The 27,917-nt window shown below is 42.1% G+C and overlaps 1 protein-coding gene across 1 annotated transcript in view; it reads left to right on the forward strand.

Annotated features, from left to right (window-relative positions):
- Nucleotides 1–1,550: 1,550 nt before the first annotated feature.
- The window catches only part of bckdhb (branched chain keto acid dehydrogenase E1 subunit beta), an 85,291-nt gene continuing 58,924 nt past the window's right edge, over nt 1,551–27,917 (forward strand). Inside the window, exons 1-8 of the mRNA XM_056285782.1 lie at nt 1,551–1,764; nt 5,966–6,043; nt 6,512–6,580; nt 10,343–10,476; nt 12,289–12,444; nt 14,197–14,305; nt 23,207–23,304; nt 24,665–24,775. Of these exons, the coding sequence (XP_056141757.1) occupies nt 1,569–1,764; nt 5,966–6,043; nt 6,512–6,580; nt 10,343–10,476; nt 12,289–12,444; nt 14,197–14,305; nt 23,207–23,304; nt 24,665–24,775 (951 nt within the window). The 5' untranslated portion in view covers nt 1,551–1,568. The remainder of the gene's footprint in view (nt 1,765–5,965; nt 6,044–6,511; nt 6,581–10,342; nt 10,477–12,288; nt 12,445–14,196; nt 14,306–23,206; nt 23,305–24,664; nt 24,776–27,917) is intronic.

Below are 27,917 nucleotides of genomic sequence, written 5' to 3' on the forward strand. Positions count from 1 at the left end.
GTCTCATATCCCCACAAGTCTGCAGTTGGCAAAATACGTTTTCATCCGCCACGACGCCCACCGTGGACCCCTGCAGCCTCCCTACGACCGGCCGTTCCGCGTCCTGGACTGGAGACTGGGAACAAGCACTTTGTCGTGGAAGTCGGCAGCAAGCCGGAGCGCATTTCAGTGGATCGCCTCAAGCCGGCTCACCTGGACTTGGACCGACCTGTTGGACTTGCCCAGCTCCCACGGCGGGGGCGCCCTCCTACCCTGCCCCCTCCCCCCAACAAGGCCCCTAAGGTTCCTCCACCCCCCCCCCCGTCCTACCCCACTGCCGCCGCAGGGACCCTAAGGGCCCCTCCTGTAGGCACCCCGGCCTCCGCACCTATTCGGGGAAGCTGTTGCGGCCGGGCCGTCCGCCCCCCTCCACGTTGACTTTTTCTATTCTGGTGAATTCTGGGGGGACGTATGTAGCGGACTATATGGGCATAATTCACCATAATCGGTTGACGTTCCGTGTTAGGTAGACCCGGGCCCTTTAAGAATGTGTTTCTGGGTTGACAGGGTGGAGCTAGCTACGAGATTGTTGGAGCAGCGCCATGTTTCTCTCGTGATTTTGCACTGAAGAATAAATGACACGCCTTCGTGTAGTCAATGAGAGAAATTTCCGTCTCTACTTTCCTGCAATTTCCACACTTTACAGATAAGTATACGCACAGTGCAGCGTGTCAAATCTGCCAGTGTTCCTTATGATTATTGTTGAAACCGATGGTATTCATTTATGTGCCATCGAAGTCCGTGTTTGTGCAGGTTATCTTTCCTACACCTGCACAGACAGGGACCTCCACGCAAGGCCGGATTAACCCACCAGGGGGCCCTGGGCACGCACGTACATTGCCCCCCCCCCCACCCGCTCCGTCAGATAGGCTACGCAACGCAAACAATACTAAACATTGTTAAATTTAAATACCCAACACTAGCTTGGGCCCTGCATCGCGACGCAGGGTTGGAACAAACGTCCATTGTATGGTATGATTGGGGGATTCCTACTATACGCGAACACAATACCCCTGACCTTTTGGGGCCCCGGGGCACTTGCCCGGCATGTCCGGTCCGTCATCCAGCCTTGCCTCCACGGCACATACCCCTGCCTGAAACAACTTTATTAAGGCAGAGATGAATTGATAACAGGTACACCTACTTGATCAAATGATCCACTCCTGATTCTCCCTTTCTACACACTAACGCACAAACATGGATGGCACAGGCCACGTGAGATATATATATATAAAAAAGACAAGTCAACTTCCTTCTGGGATATCTGTTCTGTTCATTCATCGTGCATCATTTTGCCCGCATCTCGCCTCAATCACGAAACTACCATGAAAATTAGTTTTATTCTTTCAGTTTTTTCCCCTCTTTTATTCTATAGAAAAAAACATTCAAAATACAACACACTCTACAGAATCAAAGATGACAGGACGCCAATCTATGAAGGGAACGCCGCCCACCGTGCCGACCAATCACAGCAGGTTCACACTGACACGCCGGTCCTTGTTCTTCCTGGTCAGGGCACAACAACAGAAATGGCGGCCGCTACACGGTTTCTAATCCGAGGTGCAAACTCGAAAGTTGCAGTCGCCAGTGTAAGTAGTGGGGCCCGGAGCTCCTTCGGGGCCACTTTGTTGAAGTTATGGCCGAGCTGCAGCTCTCATTCACGGATACAGCGGAGACACGCAACTCACTTCACCTTCCATCCTGACCCCGTCCCGACCCAGTATGGTGAGTTGGCCCGGCTGGCCCGTTCAGCTAATGTTGGCTAACGTTAGCAAACTCCCTATACCGAACAGTGCCAGTCATCCAGGTTAGCCGAGATGTAAATCCCAGCAGATATCAACGCAGTTTCGTGTTAAATAATTTTTAGATCTTATCGAATTGTTAAAAGAGTTTTAACCATTGGTTCACGTTTAGGTGTCGAGCTTGGGGGGGGGGTAAAATTCACACCTTTTATCTAATTAGCTAATGTGCTTTGGGCTATATGGTCACAGTATACTAGCTACCATGTTGAAGTAGACAGCCTAGTAGAGAAACTGATAACTATATGTTGTTCTTCGTGATGACACATCTCACGTTTCGCATAATGACAAAACTGATTCATTGTCAGCTGGATCCAGTTGACAATGAATATTTTCTCTCATGTGAGACGTGGCTTGCTATAAATCGCCGCAATACGTTGGCCTGTTTTGTTTAATTGGCCAAATACGGAAAACTTTACCACAGATTAAATACACTGGTATTCAATTAAATTCAAAACGTTATTGCATACTCGGGGTCCATAACAGACAAAGACAAATAGGTAAACGACAAGCTCTAGACAATACACAGGGTAAACACAGTACAATAACATAAATAGAACAAATCAGTGTCTTATAAGAAGGCAGCTATTTTTCTGCGATTGGTAGCGCGTGGCATTGACTCTTATATTAGTTAAACCCTTGATGATTAAATTATCAGAGTCATTGAGCCAGCAAATAAGTTTATACATGAGATTTCTTAGAAGAGCCTGAAAGGTATTGACTACTACAGCCACAAACATTACGCTTGCAGTACACCATAAGCCACTTGAAGCCTCTGTAAGCTTGCTTTTTTTTGTAGTTTTATCACAGGTGTGCAGTATAAAGTGGTGTACAATATGCTCTGAACAGAGACATCTTCACACTAACTCAACACATACCAAACCTGCGTGAGAGCGTGTTTGCTTGTTCATACATCATGCGGCATTGCCTATAAACATCATCGTCTGTCATTTGTTCAGTAATATAATGTCCAAGATATTTCACCTTATTACATACCCCAAGATTATTACCAGACAATTTAAAATCATGAAATTTTAGATAATTGACCTCTTTGGTTCTGCATATAATGACAACACTCTTACTAGCATTGTATTTGATATCATGTGCCACACCATACACAGAGCATCTATTAAGGAGCTGCTGGAGCCCGCGCTACAGGGACTAAGGATGACAAGGTCATCTGCATACATAATATGGTTCACCAAGGTATTACCAATCATGCACCCAGTGTTACAGGCTTTCAGCTGCTTGGACAAATCATCAATATATAAATTGTAGAGAACTGGAGACAGAATTCCCCCTTGTCTGACACCATTGCTAACCCCAAATGGGGCAGAAACGCTATTACCCCAGTTTACTTGCATAGTCTGGTGGGCATACCAATAAGCCAGAATCCGCACAATGAATTTAGGCACCCCTCTTTGACTCAATTTAGCAACAACTTTCTATGATTAACACGATCAAAAGCTTTAGAAGCATCAATAAAACACACAAGAACCGATGAGTTTTGGCCTTTATATTTGTTAATAATTTACTTTAAGGCGTACGTACATAAGTCAGTGCCATGTATAGCTTTAAAACCAAACTGGTTATCCATGGAGTTGATAAATTCATGCGCTCTATCCAGCAGGATTCTTTCTAGGACTTTTGACAGTATGCTGGCTAGAGCTATAGGCCTGTAGTTACCTAGGCTGCATACTTTACCAGCTTTGTCCTTAATGACTGACACTAACAGTACAGACAACATTGAGTCTGGTAACAAACCATGGATCATAAAGCCAGTAAAACAAATAGCAGGGGGAGGAGCTATCCTCAGACTGGCATAATTAAGGTGTTCAGCAGTAATATGATCTAAACCACTTGTTTTGTTAACAGATAGCTTGTTTATAGCTTGGTACACTTCGTGTGACATGATCACCATTGAATCATCACTCTCAATATTGCCTACCTTATACAGTTCACTTTGGACACAGTTGAATAAGGTACTATAATTCTGTCGCCATAACTCAGCAATATTGTCTGTATTGGAGATACCATCAACAGTGCATGGTAGCGATGTTTTATGGTTGTTGAGAACTCTCACTTCTTTCCAAAAATTAGCAGGATTATGCCCTAGTAGCTTCTTAGCCATGGAACCTGCCCTCAGAGCTTGCTCATTTTTACAAATGAAGCGAATGGCTTACTTGTAACTTGCATTAGTGAGCTTCTTGTGTTCAAGCTCAGGCCCTTGTGTTGGTCTGCCTGCCATAGCCCATGATTTAAAGGCTTCATGGGCTTCTTCATGATACTCAGCTACATACTTGTTCCAACCAGGCCTGATGTTGTGTCTTATTTTTATACTTATAGTAGGGCTTACTACCTTCATACAGAGCACTAACAATATCATCATACATGCAGCAGAGATCTCTCCTATGCCCCGTATCCTTAGAATTAATGTTTCTGCATCTCTAAGTAGATGTATATTACCCAAGGTTTCATCTGTATGGGCATGATAGGCTAAGATGTCCTCCTTTGTAAGAGCTGACCAGTCCCAACTTTTCCTGCATTGTCACTATCTCCATTACTAGAAAGCACAGGCAGATGTTCAACATTATAGCCATAGCAAGAAGTATGTGATTAGTCATTGCTGCCCCATACATAATACTCATACTCCCCAACGAGGCGTGTACATCAGCAATGCAAATACAGCGGTCCAGCCATAATGTAGTGTGCCAGGCCTCGCTTATATATGTATTGTGGCGGACACTAGGGGCTATGCCTCTCACCCAGCAGGGCTGTGAGCTGGGGGCGTGGTTTACGTTCCGAGCTCTCTGGTGCAAGGTTGTTCCTGTTTCAGTTTGGTTTTGGAGCTGAGGAATAAAGTTCAAACTCGCCTTCATCTCCTGTGTTTTTCCTCATCCTGCCACAGTATCACTATTTGTAGTTAACAAGACTTTGCTTGACAATATAAGATTATTATCTTGACAGAAGTGAGCCATGTGATTGGCAAATAACTAATTCCTGTCTGAGGTATCCGCATTCAAATCCCCAATGACATACACACTGGAAGAAGTATTTTCTTGTATAAAGGAATTTATGAATGCAAGCCTATTTAAATATTCATCCTCATTCTGCTGGCATTCATAGGGTGTATACACACTTAGGATAAAGAATTCCCTGTCATTGTGAGTAAACTGTATTGCAATGCACCAGTCAACATCAAACCTAACCACATTTTATCAATGAGTTGAGCTTATTCCGTAGAATAGCCACACCCCCTGGTATCTTGCCTCTGACTATTCCCACACCAAGGTCAGTTGTAGACTCCCCAGCCCCATGAAAGTTCTCGTTGAAGTTTAGTTTTTCCAACTCTTGCTTTGTTAAAAATGTCTCTTGCATACATTGTATGTTGCAGTTCTCCAAAAGGTTTTCAACAACTGCGACGAGCTTTATCCTCTGTGCTCTGGCCCAGACACAGGCGACGACAGTTCTATGACAAAACCTGAATGATTTAGCAAGACTAGTGAGTGACCATATCGCCAGCAGGCATACTCATCCCCCCAGCAGGCATACTCATCCCCCCCGCAGCCAAAGCAATGTATGACCCGATAACGCCACCCCTGCGCGGCTCATAATAGCGCCGGACAAGCACCCCTTCAGGCCAGAGCTCCGGATTGTACATTTCATCGACCTTATTGCATTCGACAGATATTTTAAATGAGCCAAATCTACTGTGTACAGAGTCAATCTTTTGACAGATAACATCATGGCCAAGTTTATCTTTAAGATACCCAGATAGAGTGTCAGCGTCTAGGTCTGGTGTGAACTTGGTGGCAAAAACACTCCCCAGCTTCGTCTTTACAACCTTGATATTACTCCCAGCTCCGGTACCAATAACATTACTGGATTTCTTTTTCTGCCCGGGGTTAACAGTATGTGATCTTGAGTGAATAGCAACTTTCGCAGGGTGACGTTTCCTGACTTGATTCCACATCGTATTGTCGCTAAACACGTAAAAATGTTATGAAGTTGAAAAATCTGTGGTCATAAGCTACGCACTGTCAAACAGATTTCTTTGTACACATTTGCTTTTTGTTGTCACTGGTGTTACTACAATTACTTATCTTACGCACCCGATTGTATTTTAGGCTCAACTCAGAAGATGAACTTGTTCCAGTCCATAACCAGTGCCTTGGACAACACACTTGCCAATGACCCCACAGCAGGTAGTCATCTAGTAATGGATGAATGTTTGTCATTTATTGTTTAACAGATTTATGCTTCCAAAATGTCAACCCTGATCCGTGGTTGTAAATCATGTATTTTCCTGTAATTGTAAAATTAGTTTTGAATGGGTTTCAGAGATGTAAACAGATGTAACACACTACCAACTAAATGAACATTTTCATAATCTAATCATTCCATTTTCATCCCACAGCAGCTATGTTTACACAGGGCTATGAAGTATTGACTATTGTAGACTTGCATTTAGAGTGTTGTAGACTTTTGTAGACTTGCCTTTAGAGCATGCTGAGTGATATTTAGAGTGTTGTAGCATTTAGAGTGTTGTAGACTTTTGTAGACTTGCATTTAGAGCATGCTGAGTGATAGGGAATTGGAATTGCTGTCAAACCCATCATAAGCTGATATGCACTCATGTCACTGAAGGCCTATGTTGCTTTTCTGTCATGTAGTCATTTTCGGGGAGGATGTGGCCTTTGGAGGAGTATTCCGATGCACAGTGGGACTTAGAGACAAATATGGTAAGAGCTTGCTTTCCCTTGTCTCCTAAGACCAGTGGTTGGAAGTTGTGTGCCACCAAGGGGCATGTGTATACAAGTTTTAATTTCAGCCAAACCATAACAGTGGCTGACTTCACAGTTGCCACACCTTCAGCCCTGAAGGTTAGACTGAATTGTTGAGATCAGCTGTTGTAGTATTTGGTTGGAATGAAATGACTAGTTTTTTTGATACAATAGAACATATAATAGATTTTTTTTAGACTTTTTGGCAATCTACAAAGGGGCAATCTGTAGGGCTTTTTACACAGCTTTTTCAAGGCAAGAACATTGTGCTATAGACCCCTTATCGCGTGACATAAAATCTGCGTTGTAAACAAGATGCACGCGCAGAACGTGTGGCAAAACATGGCCGAGAAACAACGTGTGTACGTCTGAAACTCTCAGATGAAAGCGTATAAAACTTAAAATCAAATGGAGAAAAGTTAGAAATTTGAGAAAAAGGAAATCTCAGAATATGTTGAAGGTGTAAGCAAGGAAGACAGAAGGCATTATGAGTCGAAACTTACACTAAGCACTGGAGAAAAACTTCCTGATCCATTTATGCTTGCTGAAGCTCAGTGGACAGGTGATATCATGAAATTGGCAAACATCGGCTGGAGGGATGTGACTGAATACCTCATAGACACACCAAGTATATTCACAAAAGAATCAATGAAAGCACACAAGTCTTTAGAAGCATATGATTAACTTTGTTGGTGGACATGTCCAAGACTGCTTTTACCATCTGTTATCAAAGGAAAACAAGTTTTGCTTCATCAAATCAAAGATAACTCCTCGTAGTTTAATTGTTTGTACGGTTATGAGATCGAGGCTGCAGTCAAATTATGACCTCAAACATGACACAAGAAAGCTGATGGGATCGTTGTCAAACGATTCCATCAGCTAGGCTAGGCAATTGGTTCCATCAGCTAGGCTAGGTTAGTTGTTACAACTAAAACTTTGGTTTGGCATTTGCTCTTCGAGGACAGTATCACATTTAGAGCTGTTACTTAGGTATGTCCAATCACAATACTTAATTTGTGTAAGAAACAGATACATACCAGATATGAAATGTTCTCTGCAAATCTTCGCATTTGATATTTGCTCTTCTGACCACGCCTTCCAGCCCTCCCGATGGATCGCGTGAATCCACACCTGTCTTCTTCGTTTTGTGAACGGAGTTTTCCCTTTCAGCATGCGATAATAATGCAGTTGCTTGTTTTCACCATCTTTACGATTTGTAAAACTGACTGCGCAACAACTGAGAGGCATTTCCTCTGTGATGGTCTCTTCAAAATAAACGTAGTGGCATTTACAAACACAAGACTCGTGACCCCTTTTTGCCTCACAGTCTGCGCACGCACATTTGGCGCATGTAAGTAACGGAACATGTCTATTAATCTGCCTCACTGTTCTGTGTAAAACGTATGAACACAGAATGGGGGCATTGTTCTGGTTTAAGCCGGCAGCGGCGGTAGTCACAGAGCCAAATAGACGTCTGTGTAAAAGGAACAGCCGGCAGGACGGGACAACCAACGCTGTTGTGTTATAGGTCATAACGCCTCTGCTTCCGGAATGCCGGCAGGCTATGTAAAATCATACACTGGGACGCCTTTATGCTTCCTTTGTTTGGTTCAGTGTTAAAAAAAAACAAACAAATCCAGCGTAAAGACAGGTCTTCATTACGGCAGTATTACGCGATCCGTGTAAAACACCTTGTAAACCTGGATTGCAATTCACAAATGTGTCACCATCCACAAATGAAAACTTTTAATTTGTGTATCTGAAAGTAATTTACAATTGGTGGTCTATGCAGTTTGATAGCATTCTATATTACAAAAAGGATGACATTTATAAATGCAAATATTGTAAAAGTCACACACATGGAAATGTCGTTTAATTCACAAATGTGAAAACAGTCTTTGGTGTATGAAATGTTACATTTATTTGTATATTGGTAAATGTTTAAGGATCACAGTGCATATAAAGTCCCAAAAAATCTGGGAAGGGTCTTCCACAACGTTGTTTTCAAAATTTATATACCTGATTGTACCACTAGGTGGCAGTAGATCACTTTGACAAGCCTCACCCTTCTATCGCGCAAGCTTATATTAATGCTCACGGTTCACCGAAAGGTCCAAACGGAATCTTTGCGTTTACTTTGCCATTGTAGCTTGTGAAAATACATTTTAAAGAAAACATTGGAATTACTGGACATATTTGTTAAGTTTTGCATTCTTGTGTTTTCATTTACAAGAGAGGTGAATATCCATAAGTGGGCTCACATTCTATTATTTTAAAAGTTGAGTTCTGATTATTTGTTTTAAATGCATCTGAGCTGGACCTGTGTACCCCACTTGAGCACTGTGATTTTTGCCCTTTTTTCTTTTTTCTTTTTTTTTTTTAAATAAAGGCTTCACAAAGCCCCCTCGTTGGCTCTGCTTTTGTTTTCATTGACGTCAGAGGTGTTGACCTTCGGTGCCGGGTCATTATTTTCCATCTCATCCATGTAGATGGATGTGCGCACAAAGCTTGTTTTTATCCCTCTCACTACGGAAAGGACTGGTACACACCTCTGTACCCAACAGCCATTATTATACAACATGGAGGTTAATGCAGGTGGCCATCTTATGAATAAGTTTTTATGAGACTGATGCATTAACCTCAATGATATAGTTTTTCTGCTACATGCTAGTGGCTACTGCTGAGTGCTATTCTCCTGGAAATGAAAGTTCAGACTGACTTTAATCTCCCAACAATCTCTCACCCCCTCCCCATTGATGTTTAGCCTGTCTCACTGAAATGAACATCAGTGTGTGACAGCACCAAATAATAAAGGTCACCAAATGCAGTGTGTGTGAGTGTGAGAACCAGCAACTGTTTACCACTTGATTATCAGAAACTCATTGGAAATGTTTTTTTATAATTAACTTAGGCAAATGTTGTTATTTTAACATCACTTCTGGCTCCCTCACAGTCAGAGCCATGATTATGTGCAAGATGCAGCATACTCCTAGTTAGCCTACTGACATTCTGTGCATTTTTACAGCAGATTTAAGAAATGAGGTGATACATTTTGATTACCTGAGGGATTGTGGCAGTGGTGTTAATACAGCTTTGTGGTCACAGAATAGGGCACATAGATGTTTTCACTGACTTGGAGCAAAATTGGTTGCCATCTAAGCAAATAAAGAATGGCTTGGCAAATACACAAAGCAATAGAACAAAAATAACATCCCTAACCCAAATTTAGGATCCTGCCCCTGCTGCTCTTTGTCAGATTACAGGGTGGAGAATGGAAAAAAGTTTTTCTGCTGTTTTTTTCTTCTTCTTCTTCTTTCCACTCAGAGGGTTGAGTATGCATCACAGGCCTGGTTAGCTATAGCTGAAGACTCATAGGTCTGTCTACTTGTTTTGAGGACTATATGGCATTGTAAGCAAGGTTATCTTTTGTGCTCTCGTCAATATCAAATGTATATTGTAGGCAAGGGCGTCTGTGTGGAGGGGGCTGTTTTCCTTCTGTGTGATTGTTAATGAGCACAAATATTCTGAGGTGCCAATAAGCCTAGATAATACAATTCACCCCCCCCCCCGTGCAGGAAGTTTGCTATTCAAAAGCACTTTTCCGTTGGTCAACATTGTGAACGTTTGTCTCAGCCAGTGACACCCATTCACCTCTTTATTCTACTTGAGCCTCTGTTTTGTCTTTCCTAATATTGCACTTCGCATCCACTTGCCCATCAGGTAAAGACAGAGTCTTCAACACCCCTCTATGTGAGCAAGGTATTGTGGGATTTGGTATCGGTGCAGCTGTCGCTGGTGCCACAGCCATTGCCGAGATCCAGTTTGCTGACTATATCTACCCTGCATTTGACCAGGTAGGTTACCCTGTCTGCTGTTGCAGACCAGTGCACTGTTCTTTGTGGTTAACATAATATAAAAAGGCAACAAAGCAAAAGCAGTTGCCTGTTTTTTTTTTTATTGGCAAAGTTTTTAAAAAAGGGTTTAGTGTGCCCCCCTCAACTTTGTTTTCACGTTATAAAGTGACTTTGCGATATTAAAACTTTCTTTGTATGCCGTTTTAACTTTGAGCTTCCAACACAAGCTAATGTTTGTGCTGATTCCTGTATTGATGTATTGTTTGGCAAAGTAGCTTGTCTCCATGTGATCGGTGTAGAGCCGACACTGATGGACTGGCTGCAGCCACTGTATTGGACAGACTTTCTGTTCTCGGTCTCTGTACCAGTTCTGTTTAATTCTGCTCGTCTCAATAACACCTGCTTGATTTGCATCCATTTCACTCCTGTAATTGCTGGAAATGTAATCATCCCCCATGCAGGTTCAGTTGTCAGAAGTGAATAGGCCTCCACACAACGGATGCAAAATTAAACGTCATCAAAAACGCACAGCGGAGACGGAGGACAAAACACTGAAATGCGATTTAACTAGGTGCCAGCCAGGCAGCCACTATCGTTGGTAATCTTCTGAGTCATCGCATCTGTCTTTTGTTGCTTAGCTTGTGTAGCATGAAGATGTTTTGTTAAAGGGCCCTCAAACACCTACGGCGCCATATTCCACAAACTAGGGCTGGAAAAATCCGCCCAACAAAGAGAACCCCTTTTTCACATCCCCCTGTGCTGGTACTCACCCAAATATGATTAATGCGGCATCAATAGGCTGACCAGTAGAGTGGGCAGTGCGTGTGTTTCAACATGCATACACATTGGCACGGCTGTCACTCAGCCTGTCCTTGTCTTCAGCAAGATGAATGAGTTTCCCCTCTCTCGTCAAAGCAACTGAAAGTGCTAAATGTGATGAGGGGACAGGTTTCTCAGAAGGTCTCTGTGTTGCTACACAGCAACAATAGATTTTATCTTTTGTTAGGCTGTGTGTTAAGACTGTCTCCTCATGTGCTCCCACTCAAAATGACAGTGTAAAACTGTTGTCAGGGATATTGAAATAGCAGTGGATAAAAAGAATCCAAAGACGTAGTTTTGTCTGTTCAAAAAGAAAAGTGGATTTTGATAGATTTAAGATGAACCGTAGAAGCTATTGGTTGGTGCATAAAGCCTGGATTTTGTGTGTGTGTGTGTGTGTGTGTGTGTGTGTGTGTGTGTGTGTGTGTGTGTGTGTGTGTGTGTGTGTGTGTGCGTGCGTGCGTGCGTGCGTGCGTGCGTGCGTGCGTGCGTGCATGTGCGCTGCGCGTGCATTTCATATTTTGTAAAAATTGCAAGCGCTAATGTCTTTGTAATGCATTCTGCATTGACTTGATGGACACATTTTGTGTATTTAAAATAAAAATACCAGGATTTGGCTGCAGAGATCAAGTGAAAATACCACTTTTTAGTAATATAAGGACTGTTTTTAAAGGCTTTTCCTCCAACGCTGTAGTCAGAGGAGGAAAAACAAGCATGAAACCATCCAGACCCATGGTGTACCGGTGCTGCGTGTGTCCTACTAAATGTCGTTTGTTCATTCGTTCGTTCGAGAGTGAGCGAGTGAGTTGAGTGAGCGAGTGACCACAATTTGTGACCCATAGCCCATGGTGGCAGCTGCGTGCGCACTGTGGTAAAGACTGTATAAAGTTGTACTTTATTACTTATAGATCTTTTCACATGTAAGTTTCTGTGCTTTTAGTCCAATGTAGACCAGGCCATTAATAACTCCATTACTTTGATTTATTTTTTTAGATTGTAAATGAAGCAGCCAAGTACCGCTATCGCTCTGGCAACCTATTCGACTGCGGCAACCTCACCATTCGGGCACCGTGGGGGTGTGTTGGCCATGGATCACTTTATCACTCTCAGAGCCCTGAAGCCTTCTTTGCCCATTGTCCAGGCATCAAGGTCAGCCACACAGCTCATGTTGATGCTAACCTAACTTTCTCTCCATTTTCATTTGAGTGTTTTTACATTTCGGGTGGCGCAGTGGTTAGTGCGGTCACCTCACAGCAAGAAGGTCCTGGGTTCGAGCCCCGCGGTAGTCCAACTTTGGGGGTCGTCCCAGGTCATCCTCTGTGTGCAGTTTGCATGTTCTCCCCGTGTCTGCGTGGGTTTCCTCCGGGGGCTCTGGTTTCCTCCCACGGTCCAAAGACATGTAGGTCAGGTGAATCGGCCGTACTAAATTGTCCCTTGGTGTGTGTGTGTGTGTGTGTGTGTGTGTGTGTGTGTGTATGTGTGTGTGTGTGTGTGTGTGTGTGTGGAGGGGGGCTGTGATGGCCTGGCGGCCTGTCCAGGGTGTCTCCCTGCCTACCACCCAGTGACTGCTGGGATAGGCTCCAGCATACCCACGACCCTGAGAGCAGGACAAACGGTTTGGATAATGGATGGATGGATGGATGATGGATGTTTTTCATTTCTCACCCAGTTAAATCCACCCCTCAGCTTACTTCACACACTTTTGCAACTGCTTCTCACTGGCAGTAAAAGGTCGGGTTTATTTATTCTAAGTAATTGTTCCAATCGGATTGACAAACTGGGAAAGAGTTTTGAGAAAATTAATGGACGTCAAATATAAGTTTAGGAGAATATTCTAACATGGAGCCCCACCCAGTACAACAATAGTCGCAGCAACAACACAATACAGGAGCAATAACAACCACAACATGGGTGGTCTGGTGGTGGCACTGGTACGTGTGGCGAGGTTGAAGTCCATAATGGAAGGGTGTTCATGTGCTGCCAAGTATACAGATGAGCTGGTGAAGATAAAATGAGCAGGACATCTAGGAGTGGGGAAATTAGTTGGTAGGGTAGAAACAAAAACCAATGTGTTTTCACTCTTACTTGGAAAAATTGAATACCTTATTTTCCTCATACAGGAAAGCAGACAGATTCTAAGACACTCTGTCTCTATGAAAGAACCCTATCACCAGCAGTACTGCTAGAATGGGTTAGTTGGCTGATTTTTAGTCTGCTGCACTTAAGATCCTAGCTGAATATATATCAACTTGAGAATGGGTGCTTGGCTTTCGACTGAAATGTTTGAACCGTTGAACCACATTTTTAATGGGTGTAGAATGATGAAACGTTGAGATGACAAATTCTTGCTTTTGCTCTTGACCCGAGCATCCCTTCTGCATCCATCAAGTTCTTGCCATTTTGGAAGCATGTTGAACGTAGCCGTTTGCTTAAATGTTCAGGGAAAATGCAGCTCTGCGACTGCGAGATCAAGATGTGACTCTCGGGATGACCCTGGGTTCGATGGATGCTCTGCCCTGATTTGTGAGCGGGTCATTAAGACAGAGTATAATCGATATGCTCCAAGTAAGAAGGGAAGCATGTTAGAAATATAAAATGGAAACCAGAAACACCTCTGGTTCACAACTATAGTTAATTTGTCATGAGTATTCAAAGCTAATGCAGTAGACACCCCAGTTGTCAGGCTTGAAAGACAAATGTTATTTACCCACACTGTGTATTAGTTACCAGAACAGGGGTTCAGCTGTGGGCTGTGGTATTACAGATAGTACACTCAATGGAGATGATGCTGCATTGATACAGTTAATTATGATTGACGATTATTTAAACTGCATTGCCAATTTGATCTTACACCAACCTGTTGAATGTTTTGTATGGTGTGTGTTTTATTGTTTGTTTCAGATTGTAATACCCCGAGGACCAGTGCAGGCAAAGGGACTCCTCCTCTCTTGTATAGCTGATAGGAATCCCTGTATATTCTTTGAGCCCAAGATCCTTTACAGAGCAGCAGGTAAACCAGATTGTGGTTAGAAATATGGCGTCAATGTGTATTTTTGTATGCTTGTTTGTTTTATTTTTTCCCCCATGTTCAGCATCCCCAAGCATCCCCCTTTCTGGCCCCCTTATCTGTTTGCCTCCTTGTTTTATTGAAAACAAATGTCCGTCTTTTCAGAGATCTGAAACGAGATAAACAAATGGTGTGCCTGACAACTCTCATACTGCGAGTGAGATCAACAGAATCACAAGTGTTACTCAGCTAGTCCAAATGGGCTGTGAAATGTTGAGTCCTGGGCTGTGTCCCCCTCCTCTCCACCCTGGCTGGTGCTCTGCTGGAAAGCAGGAGGGGATTCAGAGTAGCATGGTTGAGCTTGAGGTCAGCAGCATGACTCTTGAGAGGCTCTGATGCCAAACGGTATCCTGTTTCATTCTTCATCCATTCTGAACATCTTTGGCCAAATGGATTGATGCATCTTTGGCCAAACCGGTGCCTAAATGGCTAGACATTAATTGAACACAGGAAAAAAAAAAAAGGAATTCATAAAATTGACCCTCTCTGTTGTCTGTGAATGTTCTCATTCATCCAGGTCATGGTTATCCAAAGGAGTTGAATCAAGTGCAACTTAGTATATATCCGGATATATACCAAGTCCAGTTGCACTTGATTCAACTCTTTTGGATGACCCTGTCTGTTGTTGGGGCTTTGCTTAGAAAGTTCTGGTTTTGCACCAACTTCTTAATAATTTTTTGTGTTGCTATATTTTTTTCAGATTGCCCATTCAAGGGAAAAAACATGACTTTCCAGCTATGGAGGTTGTTGATGTGCATCTCGGGTTTACATTAGTGTGATTAAAAAAAAAACCCCAACTTGTTTCAGATATTTTAAAAAGAATTTGTAAAGTCAAAACCGTCAAAAGGAAGCCGATCAGTGATGTTGTAGAAATCGGTAAAATGTATGATGTTAAATCGATGGCGTGTCATAATTTGACATGACTTGTATGTATATGTGATGCATATGTCTTAAATTTAGCTATAGATGATTGATTGTAAATCTGTTTGACCCACCTGACAGAGTTCCTCTCAGGTTGTGTTTGTCACAACACCACTCTCTAGTGTAGTGGTAGCAGGTAGTTTACAGCTCCCCATTGGCCAAGTCTGGCCAGTTAAGTTACAAGTGCAACTTAGATTAGACATAGTTGATGTGCGTCATTCATACCTGGATGTTGGGTCGCCTCAAAAGTTAGCTTACACCATATTCTGGATGCCAGACTTTTAAGACAGATACCTTTTTCCTATTCGAATTCATTTGTAGTCAACTTGTTATTCAAATTTCTTTTCTAAAAAGAATAAAATATACATTCACACTGAGATGGTGCCTGAATGTGGTGAAATCGATGGTGGATAAAATCTATTTATGCTAAAGAAACACCAGTAAAAGTGCCTCTTATTGAATTTTAGTGCGAATTAAGTGCGTCTTTCCAATCAACTTTTGTGTAAATTCATGGTCACAACCATCGCCGGTTTCAATCTAGCTGGTGACCTTTGTTGCATGTCTTACTGCCCTTTCTCTCTCCCCATTTCTTGTCTTCCTCCACTATCGCTATCTAACAACGGTATAAGTGCAAAAAAAAACAACTTTTGTGAGGATTAAAGTCACTGGAATCGGTCTTCAAGAAAAGGCAATGCACATCTGTAATTTTTACACATTCTGTTGTATTTCCTTCTTGATAAGTGCCACATGGAACTGCCAAATATTAAAGCAGACCGCTGAGCCTGTTATGCAGTAGATTATTGGTCATTGAGCGGAACATTTCTCATGTTACTGTGCTGTCTAATATTAAAACAACTCATTTGCTGAGAGAGTGAATCCATCCATTACATTCCCCTCATTTATTTCCTGAAACAAGCAATTCAACAAGATTCTTTCATCTTTCACACTATCAGTGAGGCAGCTGGTAATGTTGGCCTATACTATAGTATCTGTTTTGATTATGATGAGGTGAAAAGTTTTTTAAGCAGATACTTGATATACGGTCAGGTCCATAAATATTTGGACATTGACAAAGTTGTTGTTATTTTAGCTGTCTACCACAACATATTGGAGTTGAAATTAAATGATGAATATGAGCTCAAATTGCAGACATTCACTTTTAATTTGAGGGTATCTACATCCAAATCAGGTGAACAGTGTAGGAATTACAGCATTTTTTAGGTGCACCCCCCCCTTTTTTTTTTTAAGGGACTAAAAATAATTAGACAGTTGGCTGCTCGGCTGTTCCATGGCCAGGTGTGCATTATTCCCTCATTTCATTTACAAGTAAGCAGATAAAAGGTCTAGAGTCGGTTTCGAGTGTTGCAATTACATTTGGAATCTGTTGCTGTTAACTTTCAGTATGAAGTCCAAAGAGCTGTCACTGCCAGTGAAGCAAGCCATCATTAGGCTGAAAAATCCAAAACCCACCAGAGAGATAGCAAAAACATTAAATGTGGCCAAATCAACTATTTGGTAAATTCTTAAAAAGAAAGAACGCATTGGTTAGCTCAGGAATACCAAAATGCCCGGAAGACCGTGGAAAATAACTGTGGTGGATGACGGGGGAATTATTTCCCCCGGTGAAGAAAAACCCCAGTTGGCCAACAGTTGGCCAGATCAAGAACATCCTCTAGGTTTTATGCATATCCATGTCAAATAATAATAATAATAACTTCATTTATATAGCACTTTTTCCAAAACAACGTTACAAAGTGGTCAATGATCAAGAGAAGGCTTCAGAGTAACTACAGAGGGTTTACCACGAGATGTAAACCATTGGTAACCCTCAAAAATGAGGGTTTGCCAGAAACATCTAAAAAAGCCTGTACAGCTCTGGAACAACATCCTATGGACAGATGACATGAAGATCAACTTGTATCAGAATTATGGGAAAAGATGAGTATGGTGAAGGGAAGGAACTGCTCATGATCCAAAGCATACCACCTCATCTGTGAAGCATGGTGGAGGTAGTCTTGTGGGAGTGGGCATGTATTTCTGCCAATGGAACTAGTATTTAACAATGATGTGACTGCTGACAAATGCAGCAGTAGGAATTCTGAAGTGTATAGGGCTGTCTTATCTGCTCAAATTCCGCCAAATGCTTCAAAACCCATTGGATGGTGCTTCACAGTGCAGATGGACAGTGACCTGAAGCATACTGCGAAAGCAACCCAAGAATTTTTTAAGGCAAAGAAGTGGAATGTTTTCCAATGACCAAGTCAGTCACCTGATCTGAAGCCAATTGAGCATGGATTTGATTTGCTGAAGGCAAAACACCCCAAGAACAAACAGGAACTGAAGACGGCTGCTGTAAAGGCCTGGCAGGGCATAATCAGGGAAGAAACCCAGCGTCTGGTGATGTCTATGGGTTCCAGACTTCAGGCAGTCATTGACTGGAAAGGATTTGCAACCAAGTGCAATTTGACTTGTGATTATGTTAGTTTATCCAATTACTTTTGAACCCCTAAAATTGGTGTATGTGTGTGTGTGTATATATATATATATATATATATGTATGTATGTATGTATGTATGTACACTACCGTTCAAAAGTTTGGGATCACCCAAACAATTTCGTGTTTTCCATGAAAAGTCACACTTATTCACCACCATATGTTGTGAAATGAATAGAAAATAGAGTCAAGACATTGACAAGGTTAGAAATAATGATTTGTATTTGAAATAAGATTTTTTTTACATCAAACTTTGCTTTCGTCAAAGAATCCTCCATTTGCAGCAATTACAGCACTGCAGACCTTTGGCATTCTAGCTGTTAATTTGTTGAGGTAATCTGGAGAAATTGCACCCCACGCTTCCAGAAGCAGCTCCCACAAGTTGGATTGGTTGGATGGGCACTTCTTTGAGCAGATTGAGTTTCTGGAGCATCACATTTGTGGGGTCAATTAAACGCTCAAAATGGCCAGAAAAAGAGAACTTTCATCTGAAACTCGACAGTCTATTCTTGTTCTTAGAAATGAAGGCTATTCCATGCGAGAAATTGCTAAGAAATTGAAGATTTCCTACACCGGTGTGTACTACTCCCTTCAGAGGACAGCACAAACAGGCTCTAACAGGTACTATTTAATGAAGATGCCAGTTGGGGACCTGTGAGGCGTCTGTTTCTCAAACTAGAGACTCTAATGTACTTATCTTCTTGCTCAGTTGTGCAACGCGGCCTCCCACTTCTTTTTCTACTCTGGTTAGAGCCTGTTTGTGCTGTCCTCTGAAGGGAGTAGTACACACCGGTGTAGGAAATCTTCAATTTCTTAGCAATTTCTCGCATGGAATAGCCTTCATTTCTAAGAACAAGAATAGACTGTCGAGTTTCAGATGAAAGTTCTCTTTTTCTGGCCATTTTGAGCGTTTAATTGACCCCACAAATGTGATGCTCCAGAAACTCAATCTGCTCAAAGAAGTGCCCATCCAACCAATCCAACTTGTGGGAGCTGCTTCTGGAAGCGTGGGGTGCAATTTCTCCAGATTACCTCAACAAATTAACAGCTAGAATGCCAAAGGTCTGCAATGCTGTAATTGCTGCAAATGGAGGATTCTTTGACGAAAGCAAAGTTTGATGTAAAAAAAATCTTATTTCAAATACAAATCATTATTTCTAACCTTCTCAATGTCTTGACTCTATTTTCTATTCATTTCACAACATATGGTGGTGAATAAGTGTGACTTTTCATGGAAAACACAAAATTGTTTGGGTGATCCCAAACTTTTGAACGGTAGTGTATGTATGTATGTATGTATATATCAACACGGATAAAGGAAAAAAGATTTTAATACATTGCAGTTATTGCGTTATATATACGAACCGCTTATCCTGCTCTCGGGGTTGCAGGGATGCTGGAGCCTATCCCAGCAGTCACTGGGCGGCAGGCGGGGAGACACCCTGGAGCAGGATAAGCGGTTCGGATAATGGATGGATATATACACTCACCGGCCACTTTATTAGGCACACCTGTCCAACTGCTCGTTAATGCAAATTTCTAATCAGCCAATCACATGGCAGCAACTCAATGCATTTAGGCATGTAGACATGGTCAAGACGATCTGCTGCAGTTCAAACCGAGCATCAGAATGGGGAAGAAAGGTGATTTAAGTGACTTTGAACGTGGCATGGTTGTTGGTGCCAGACGGGCTGGTCTGAGTATTTCAGAAACTGCTGATCTACTGGGATTTTCACGCGCAACCATCTCTAGGGTTTACAGAGAATGGTCCGAAAAAGAGAAAATATCCAGTGAGCGGCAGTTCTGTGGGCGAAAATGCCTTGTTGATGCCAGAGATCAGAGGAGAATGGCCAGACTGGTTTGAGCTGATAGAAAGGCAACAGTAACTCAAATAACCACTCATTACAACCGAGGTATGCAGAAGAGCATCTCTGAACGCACAACACGTCGAACCTTGAGGCAGATGGGCTACAGCAGCAGAAGACCACACCGGGTGCCACTCCTGTCAGCTAAGAACAGGAAACTGAGGCTACAATTCGCACATGCTCACCAAAATTGGACAATAGAAGATTGGAAAAACGTTGCCTGGTCTGATGAGTCTCGATTTCTGCTGCGACATTCGGATGGTAGGGTCAGAATTTGGCGTCAACAACATGAAAGCATGGATCCATCCTGCCTTGTATCAACGGTTCAGGCTGGTGGTGGTGGTGTAACGGTGTGGGGGATATTTTCTTGGCACACTTTGGGTCCCTTAGTACCAATTGAGCATCGTGTCAACGCCACAGCCTACCTGAGTATTGTTGCTGACCATGTCCATCCCTTTATGACCACAGTGTTCCCATCTTCTGATGGCTACTTCCAGCAGGATAACGCGCCATGTCATAAAGCTCGAATCATCTCAGACTGGTTTCTTGAACATGACAATGAGTTCACTGTACTCAAATGGCCTCCACAGTCACCAGATCTCAATCCAATAGAGCCCCTTTGGGACGTGGTGGACCGGGAGATTCGCATCATGGATGTGCAGCCGACAAATCTGCAGCAACTGCGTGATGCTATCATGTCAATATGGACCAAACTCTCTGAGGAATGTTTCCAGTACCTTGTTGAATCTATGCCACGAAGGATTAAGGCAGTTCTGAAGGCAAAAGGGGGTCCAACCCAGTACTAGCAAGGTGTACCTAATAAAGTGGCCAGCGAGTGTATATATATATATATATATATATATATATATATATAATGTTGTAATTCCCTCCCCCCTTTTTTTTTGGCCTTCCCCCCTCTTTCTCCCCAATTGCACTTGGCCAATTACCCCACTCTTCTGAGCTGTCCTGGTTGCTGCTCCACCCCCTCCGCTGATTCGGGGAGGGCTGCAGACTATCACGTGCCGCCTCTGATACATGTGGAGTTGCCAGCCGCTTCTTTTCACCTGACAGTGAGGAGTTTTGCCAGGGGGAAGTAGCATGTGGGAGGCTCACACTATTCCCCCCAGCCCCCCCCCCCCGAACAGGTGCCCCAACCGACCAGAGGAGGCGCTAGTGCAGCAACCAGGACACATACCCACATTCGGCTTCCCACCCGCAGACACGGCCAATTGTGTCTGTAGGGATGCCTGACTAAGCCGGAGGTAACACGGGGATTCAAATCGGCGATCCCTGTGTTGGTAGGCAACAGAATAGACCGCTACGGTACTCGGACGCCCCAGTGTTGTAATTCCTACATGGTTCATACAATATTTTTGACAAAAGCCTTAAATGAAAGCTGAGTCTACACTTTAAGAACATCTTGATTGTTCCATTTCAAATCCATTATGGTGGTGTACAGAGCCAAAATAATGAAAATTGTGTTGCTCCAAATACTTATGTACCTGACTGTAGGTCCATTTTTACTATGATGAATGTTATCTTTAAATCTCATCCTATTGATTATTTGCACTTCCCTTAGATCATTAGCAAGCAATTGGGAAAGCATGTAATGTCACCTTCCGACTGATTGGTCCCTTTTATTGTAGCCACATGGTGAGAGAAAGTGTTGTATTTGTTCAGATTTGTATGAAGGCAAGATTAAAACGATAAATGTTTCTGGTTCAGTAAAATGTGGCAGTCATGAGCAGGTGAGTATTTCTGTTTTTTCTGCAGCTGAATTGATGTGGGTCTTGATAGGCTTGTTATTTTAGAATGATTAGACAATCAATCTGTAATGGGCTTAATAAGAAAAGTCTTGCTCTCTGTCCTTTTTGGCCACTTTTCAAAATACACTAACCCTAAATCAAACGAATCAATAAAGTCTTATGAGAAGATATGGCTGGATCAGGTTTACTGAATGTGAATAGTTGGAAACATTTTCCAAGAGGATCAATTCATTGTCATGGTTGTTATGTAAATTCAAATGAGAAATAAATTGACGATACCACCCACCTAGTGGCAATAGACAACTTTTTTTGCTTTAACTTATTGTTGTGAAGTAACTGTTGATTGCACAGTGCCACTTTAATGGGTACCCCCCTCTTTTTTTTATTGTTTGAAGGTTTTCCATTTTCTTTCAAATTTTCACTTGTGTTTCATACAGAGAACTCATAACTGGTAGTGTTTTTAATTAAAAGGCCAAGGTTACTGCCCCTCTTGATGGGTCCTAATGGCTCTGTTTTGGATTTTCAGGTCACATTTTTTTAATTGGAGTGATCTGTGCCTTCTCTTATGGGAGGGGAGGGGGGAAACGCACACGTTGGCTTAATTGAGGCCACGCTGTTGCGTGGGATGACAATTAACTTATTCCATAACCTAGTTTTCATGATTCAAATGTAACATTCTGCAAAAAGGATATTCTCTCAAGAGTGGCCTGGTTTCTGTCTGTCATGAAGCACAGGACTAGCAAAAGGTAGATCATCTGGATGTTTTAAACCAGTGAAAGAACACTGGTAGCCTCCGTTACTTTTTTTTAAGGGAAAGAAAGGGTGGAAGTCAACCAGGAAATGGAGCTCATCTTTTTCTTCATTGTAATTTCTGTGTCTAATTAACTATTAATAAGCTCCCACACTACACTCTGTACAAGATCCCACGCTACGTTCTGTACAGTTAAAGCTCCAAGGCTGAATGAGAGCCAAAGATCATTTTACAAATACAAGGTCTATATTACATTTTATGCCTTGTACTAGTGCACTTTTACTAATAGGATGCATGTTTGAAAATGACAGCAGTTTGACTTTTTGATGAGCTTTACTTTTTGCATTGTAATAGGTTCCATGACCATAGTAGACTGTTCCAAATGTTTAACTATTCAAACCATATACTTACATGCACTTTGTCTTGGACTTTGGTTCAAAGAGAGACTGGTTGTCTGCCCCCCCCCCCTATTTGGACTAGTGTCCTGTTTATGTGGGCCCTCTACTGAGTCATATCCCATCCCACCAATGTTTTATTGTCTGGACTGATCAGGATTATGGGCCTGTAGTTGGCTAAGGAAATCATTAGATCATACATTAGATTTTGCTGATAAAAGCACACTTGGGCTCTGGTTGGAGATGAGGTTCTGGAAAAAGCCCGAAAAGGCATCGGGATCGGGCCAGATAGTGTGTTGCTGACTGAGAGGCAATGTTTTTGACTGTGCCTGTCATTTCACCATTTGTCATCTACTCCATCATAGAGAGGTATAGCCATTTGGGTCATTGTTATTTTACATGGAGACTGCAGGCTGCAGTAGTGAAGTCATTAATGAATGTGTTCAGAATTGACCCCAACTTAATTTGTGCGTGAGCATGTATGTAATTTATCTGTGTGCAAGTGTATGTACTGCAGGCATACACACTGCCTGTGTACACCTGTGGTACACAGCATGTTATAAACCATTGCATTGCTGATGGAATATTACTTGTGGGTGTGTATGTGTGTGTGTGTTTGTTTGTTTGCTTTCTCTGCCTTGTGTTTTCTTAGTGGAGCAGGTTCCCGTGGAGCCCTACACCATCCCACTCTCGCAAGCAGATATCCTGCAGGAAGGAAGCGACGTCACTTTAGTGGCTTGGGGAACACAGGTAGGAAAGGCAATGTGGGTGACCTTACAGGTTAGTTGTTGTCTATCTCCAGCATGGCACCGGCAGATGAAGGGAGGGAGAGAGGTGTCACGTCTCATCACCATTTACTGACAAAGCCACAAAGGCAAACCGCGGATTAACTCCTAACAACCTTGCCAGTCCCTGTCTCTCATCCGGGCTTCCCAGCCAGCTGACTGTGACTGCATCTTTCCAGACGCTTTCAGAATATAAAGGCTGTTCTTGGTTTTGCAGTTTGTAAAAGGTACATGTCTTCAGTACAATCTCCATTCTCCTCTCTCTTCATCTTTGAGATGTTATTTTCAGAAGCTTAATATCCAGGTATCTATAGCTCTCCAGGAGTCATACCTCATTTACACTGTGCCCAACCTCTCAAACAGGCTTATCCTTGCCTGGAGGAGGAAATCTAATGTACCTGTAGCAGAAGGGGGTCCCAAAGGGTTTGGAGAAAAATGGCTCAGTATTGAAGGGTGGAGAGAAAAGAAAGATGACCCAGCAAAGTAGTGGAAACCATGGCTGTCCTCTTTGAAATGCCAGTCTTCTTCCCCACCCCATTTCTCCTCTCATCCAAAAGCATTGTGAGGATGGGAGTTAATGAAATAGACTGCAGTGGAGCAGAGATGTAGCAGTGTCCAACATAATCGGTGAAAGTTTCTAATGAGCCAAAAGGGGAGGTTTTTCCTCCCAACCACGGTAATCTTTTTATTACTGTATTCTCAAAAAGAGAGGCTTTATCATGGGGTATTAACATAATGATTGCATAATGAATGCCCACAATTGTTGAGTTAATTAGTCCAGGTTTGACCTGTATCTTTCAAACTAGTTCGGCTGCTGACAGTTCCTCCAGCTTTTAAGGTTTTGCATTAATCACAGCAATTGTTGTCTGGGAGCAGCCAATAGAATTTCGTAGTAACCGAGCACTCAATGAACCCAAGCACCTGGTTCATGCTGAACAGATGATTTGAAGCAATTAACATAAGCACCGTGTTTGGATGGTGAAATTGATGTTATTGGCTCTGCAGGTGTCTGTTCACTTAAGTGTCATTTTGATAAATGCTCCATCATTAATGATAAATATCAGCAGTCTGTGCCCTCAATATGTTATATGATGCCACTCGTGTTTATGACAGCATAAACACGGGTGGACACTTGGAATTCTAAGCTGTTCATAATGCTTGATGATCATCTTGTACTTATGGTACCATAATGCAGTGGTTTTCAATCCAGTCCTCAGGGACCCCCAGTACTTCTGGTTTTCTATTCGGTCAGGTAAAGTACGTTAAACTTTGTTTCAGGTGTTGCATCTTAACTGTAAACTGCATTGTGTCCTGGTGCTTTTCAGATCCATGTAATGCTGGAGGTTGCGAAGATGGTTCAGGAGAAACTAGGCGTGTCCTGTGAGGTTATCGATCTACAGACCATCCTGCCCTGGGATACTGAAACTGTTTGCAAGGTGACACCGAAGCTCCTATTTATTGAACCCTTCAAATTAAAGTATCCTGAGCAATATGGTTAAAAAAAATAACGATGGAAAACACAAGTAAGTTAATTATTTTAGTGCACAGAGCATTAAGAAAAACGGTCTCATTTTGGAAGTAGCTGTAAATTTCAAACAAGCAAGTTGTCTTTGCTTGTGTGCATATGTATTATCTCTCTTCTATCTCGTGTGTGTGTGTGCGTGTGCGTGTGTGTGTGATCTCATTAAGGGTAACAAACCAACTGAGAATAGAAGTACAAAAATGGTGACGAAAAGAAATGGGAAAATTAGGAAATTGGAAAGGAGCATGTTTTGGGGTTGTTGCTCAGCATTGGAATTGCTCACTTATTCTACTCACATTTAAGATGTATTGTGCTTTGTTGTGCTGCAGAAACACTGTTCTTCTTAATAGTGTGGTTCTCTATGGTGCAGTATTGTCAATCTTTCTACCCACGTGCAAAACCATCCATTTAAAACTGTGAGGAGTGTGGTTAGGAAAGCCAAAGCAGAGTTGAGCCAGCATGTCCCCTCATAAGCTGTAGGGTTGCATACATATAGCAACAAGGCCCTGGCAGACCTTTTTTCAAAATGTTTTTACGCTGTGGCTAGTTTGAATTATCAGTACTAATTATTGACTTTTAACTGTTCATAACTTATAAAATAACTTAAAATAAATATATAATATAAAATGACAGGCCACCAGACCTGTGATGGTCTGGCAGCCTTTCCAGGGTTTCTCCCCACCTGTTGTCCAATGACTGCTGGGATAGGCTCCAGCATCCCCGCAACCCTGAGTAAGGATAAGCGCTTTGGATAATGGATGAATGAACTTAATAAAATAGTCTGAATTCCAGTCTACATCCTTGTAACTTTGATTTGTCGTAACTCTTAAGTTATCAAATAAATCCTGACTTTTTATATTAATTCAGGACATCTATAATTGGGAATAGTGAAGGGGAATTTGAAATCTTTATGCCTACATGAATAATTATGACTTGTAAAAATGTTACTCTACTTATACGCATATAAGATATTCAGTCAAAATTAATGACTTGTCATACTGGACAACCTTGTCATTAAAGTGCATATTGCAGGTTAATTTTTTCACAAAATTTACCGTGAAAATGACCCGAAAATAGCAATTTGAAAAGTTAATGCAGGATTTAATGTTTTACAAGACATAAAGGCACAAATTTAGACAGAAAAAGCAGACATTTTGAGCAAAGCTCGTAAAAATGCCCTTTTTTTTCAACATCGTGTCATATTATGTAACGGGCGTCGGTGTCCTTGTAACTGCCTCAGTTCAATGTGTAGTAAGTAGTAGGGGGTTGTAAGTTTGAGTGGTCGTTATATAGTGAGTTGGTCTTTTTTTCCAGTAATTTAAATTGCATTTCACCATTTATTATAATTTATCATGGTAAATTATTTTTTGTGGAAACAGGAAAATGAATGGTGCTGCTAGCTTCTGTGTGTGTGTTTTGATGTAGAGTCAGATGCAAATTACAACATTTTATATAACTAAAATATCTAATTGAAGATTGAGACAGGTTTAGGTGGAAGTATGCACTCCGACTGCTTCCTAGTTTTAAGTTGGTCAATTGGTATATTTTTCTTTTGATCATAATTGTGCATTAGTTTCTCTATAATCAGTACTCCCAGCAGGTGTGGGCTCCTGGCCACTCCGAGGGTCGTAGAATCAAAAGTTAGAGGTCAAATTACTTCGACCCTGGTACCATTCAATTCAGCACAAAACGCTGAACATTTGTGATGTGCAGACATGCTCAAATTTGTTGGTACCCTTACAGCTCATTGAAGTATTGCTTCATTCCTCCTGAAAAGTGATGAAATTAAAAGCTATATTGTCATGTATACTTGCATGCCTTTGGTATGTCATACAATAAAGCAAAGAACCTATGAAAAGAGATGAATTATTGCTTGTTCTACAAAGATATTCTAAAATGGCCTGGATACATTTGTTGGTACCCCTTAGAAAAGATAATAAATGATTCGATTATAGTGATATTTCAAACTAATTACTTTCTTTAATTTGTATCACACATGTCTCCAACCTTGTAATCAGTTATTCAGCCTGTAGAAAATTAGTCACTGTGCTGTTTGCAGTGTCATTGTGTGCACCACACCAAACATGGACCAGAGAAAGCAAAGGAGAGAGTTGTCTGAGGAGATCAGAAAGAAAATAATAGACCAGCATGGTAAAGTAAAGGCTGCAAGACCATCTCCAAGCAGCTTGATGTTCCTGTGACAACAGTTGCAAATATTATTAAGACGTTTAAGGTCCATGGAATTGTAGCCAACCGTCCCGGGTGCGGCCGCAAAAGGAAAATCAACCCCAGATTGAACAGAAGGATAGTGCTAATGGTAGGAAAAGAACCAAGGATAACTGCCAAAGAGATACAAGCTGAACTCCCAAGTTGAAGGTATGTCAGTTTCTGATCACACCATCTGTCGCTTTTTGAGCCAAAGTGGGCTCCATGGACGAAGACCCAAGAGGACTCCACTTTTGAAAGAAAAACATAAAGTCAGACTGGAATTTGCTAAAATGCACATTGACAAGCCACAATCCTTCTGGGAGAATGTCCTTTGGGCAGATGAGTCAAAACTGGAGCTTTTTGACAATTTACATCAGCTCTATGCTCACAGACAAAAAAAATTTAAGCTTTCAGCGTAAAGAACACCATACCTGCAGTGAAACATGGAGGAGGTTCGGTTATGTTTTGGGGCTGCTTTGCTGCACCTGGCACAGGGTGCCTTGAATCTGTGCAGGGCACAGTGAAATCGCAAGACTATCAAGGCATTCTGGAGCGAAACATACTGACCGGTGTCTGAAAGCTCTGTCTCATTTGAAAGTCATGGGTCCTCCAACAGGATAATGACCCAAAACACAGCTAAAAGCACCCAAGAATGGATAAGAACAAAACATTGGACTATTCTGAAGTGGCCCTCTATGACTGCTGATCCGAATCCTATCAAACTTCTATGGAAAGAGCTGAAACTTGCAGTTTGTAGAAAGCACCCATCAAACTTGAGACCACTTCAGCAGTTTGCTCAGGAAGAGTGGGCCAAAATACCTGTTAACAGCTGCAGAAGTCTCACTGAG

This window comes from Lampris incognitus, chromosome 9 (genome assembly GCF_029633865.1).
Source record: "Lampris incognitus isolate fLamInc1 chromosome 9, fLamInc1.hap2, whole genome shotgun sequence".
In the NCBI taxonomy this organism is placed as follows: domain Eukaryota; kingdom Metazoa; phylum Chordata; class Actinopteri; order Lampriformes; family Lampridae; genus Lampris; species Lampris incognitus.